Consider the following 1,928-nt stretch of genomic DNA (forward strand, 5'->3'; position numbering starts at 1 on the left):
ACAGAGAGAGAGACAGACAGACAGAGAGACAGACAGACAGAGACAGACAAAGAGAGAGAGAGACAGACAGACAGAGAGAGACAGGCAGACAGATAGATAAATAGAGAGAGACAGAGAGACAGACAGAGACAGGCAGACAGACAGAGAGAGACAGACAGACAGAAAGACAGAGAGAGAGAGAGAGAGAGACAGGCAGACAGACAGACAGAGAGAGAGACAGGCAGACAGACAGACAGAGAGAGACAGACAGAAAGACAGAGAGAGAGAGACAGGCAGACAGACAGACAGAGAGACAGGCAGACAGAAAGAGAGACAGACAGAGAAAGAGAGAAAGACAGACAGAGAAAGAGCGAGACAGACAGACAGACAGACAGACAGACAGACAGAAACTGTTAAAACAGTTCAGGTTATTTTTCTCCTCAGTGGATTTTTTGTTGTTGTTTAAAATAAATTGTTTGATCACTTTTTGTACACTTTATGAAAATTTAGCTAATAAAAATAAAACCAAACCAGTCGTTGATTAAAAAAAAAGAAAATAATAATAAAAACCTTATGAAGGTGGCAAAGTCCTAAAATAAACTGGTTCATTCTGCTTAGACTGAAGTTTAAGCTCGATTTACTTTGAAAAAAGGTCAAAAGACTTTCAAGGTAAAGTTTGTAGACCTGACTCAAATACATCCTTTATTATTCATAATCAAACTCTGCAACAGACGTTTTCCACAATACGAACTAAAAACATATTTCAGACCACAGGGAGTCGTGGGTAATTATTCTGATTTGGACAGATGTAAACTTGTTGTCCTCATCGGTTTAAAACGAGAACAATCGAAGCCCAGATCAGGTCGTACCTTTCATGAAGGCCGGCATGTCAATGAGAAAATCTCCGTCCCAAACAATGTGGAAGTCCACGGGGAGGTCTCCGGCCTCTTCTCCTTCATACCAGTACTGCAGAGACACAGACATTCAGGATTTATTATGGGATGTGGACTACAGACCTCCTGAGAACCAGGAACAGTCTAAAAAACAAAAAAAAACTGTCTTTTTATAACTGTCCATTCATTGTTGTCATCACTCTTTGTTAAATCAGGTCTCTCTGTAGATGAGTCCTCGAGGCTCAATGGGACTAACCTGTAGAAATAAAGGTTGAATGAATGAAAACAGGCCTCCTGAGAACCAACACACGTCTTAACTGGACCTGAAGAATGAATCCAAACATCAGTGGCGTGTTCTGCTTCGCTGAGGGTGGAAACTTGACCAAAAACTCTCCCTGAAGGACAAAGCAGCTGCAGCCACCATGTATTATAGGAGCAGACAAGGAAACCTGAGTGTGTGCCCCTCAATGCTGTAGGCCCCTACACATTGTAGGCCCCTCCAGGCTGTGGGTCTCTCCACACTGTAGGGCCCTCCATCCTTTAGGCCCATTCACACTGTAGGCCCCTCCACAGAGTAGACCCCTCCATAATGTAGGCCACTCCACATCGTAGGCCACTGACCACTGTAAGCCCCTCACCACTGTAGGACCGTCAACACTGTAGGCCCCTCCACACAGTAGGCCCCTCAACGCTGTACGCCCCTCCACAATGTAGGCCCCTCAATGCTGTAGGTCCCTCAACAATGTAGGCCCCTCCATGGTGTAGACCCCTCCACAATGTAGGCCCCTCCACAATGTAGGTCCCTCCATAATTTAGGCCACTCTATGCTGTAGGCCTCTCCACAATGTAGGCCCCTCACCACTGTTGGCGCCTCCAGGCTGTAGGCCCTTCAACATTGTAGGTCCCTCAACAATGTCAGCCCCTCCACACTTTAGGCCTCTCCACACTGTAGGCCCCTCGACACTGTATGCCCCTCCACACTGTAGGCCCCTCCACACTGTAGGCCCCTCCACACTGTAGGCCCCTCCACACTGTAGGCCCCTCCACACTGTAGGC

At 46.7% G+C, this 1,928-nt stretch overlaps 1 protein-coding gene across 1 annotated transcript in view; it reads right to left on the minus strand.

The window, feature by feature from the left end:
• The window catches only part of LOC119429671 (plexin A3), a gene marked incomplete at both ends in the record, with an annotated part of 3,025 nt that extends 2,080 nt beyond the window's left edge, over window positions 1-945 (minus strand). The window contains 1 exon segment of the mRNA XM_037697253.1: window positions 849-945. Coding sequence (XP_037553181.1) covers window positions 849-945 — 97 coding nt within the window.
• Between the last annotated feature and the right edge of the window lie 983 nt (window positions 946-1,928).

The sequence above is a fragment of the Nematolebias whitei genome, unplaced genomic scaffold (assembly GCF_014905685.2).
Source record: "Nematolebias whitei isolate Nwh7 unplaced genomic scaffold, NemWhi1 Nwh_scaf_5232, whole genome shotgun sequence".
In the NCBI taxonomy this organism is placed as follows: domain Eukaryota; kingdom Metazoa; phylum Chordata; class Actinopteri; order Cyprinodontiformes; family Rivulidae; genus Nematolebias; species Nematolebias whitei.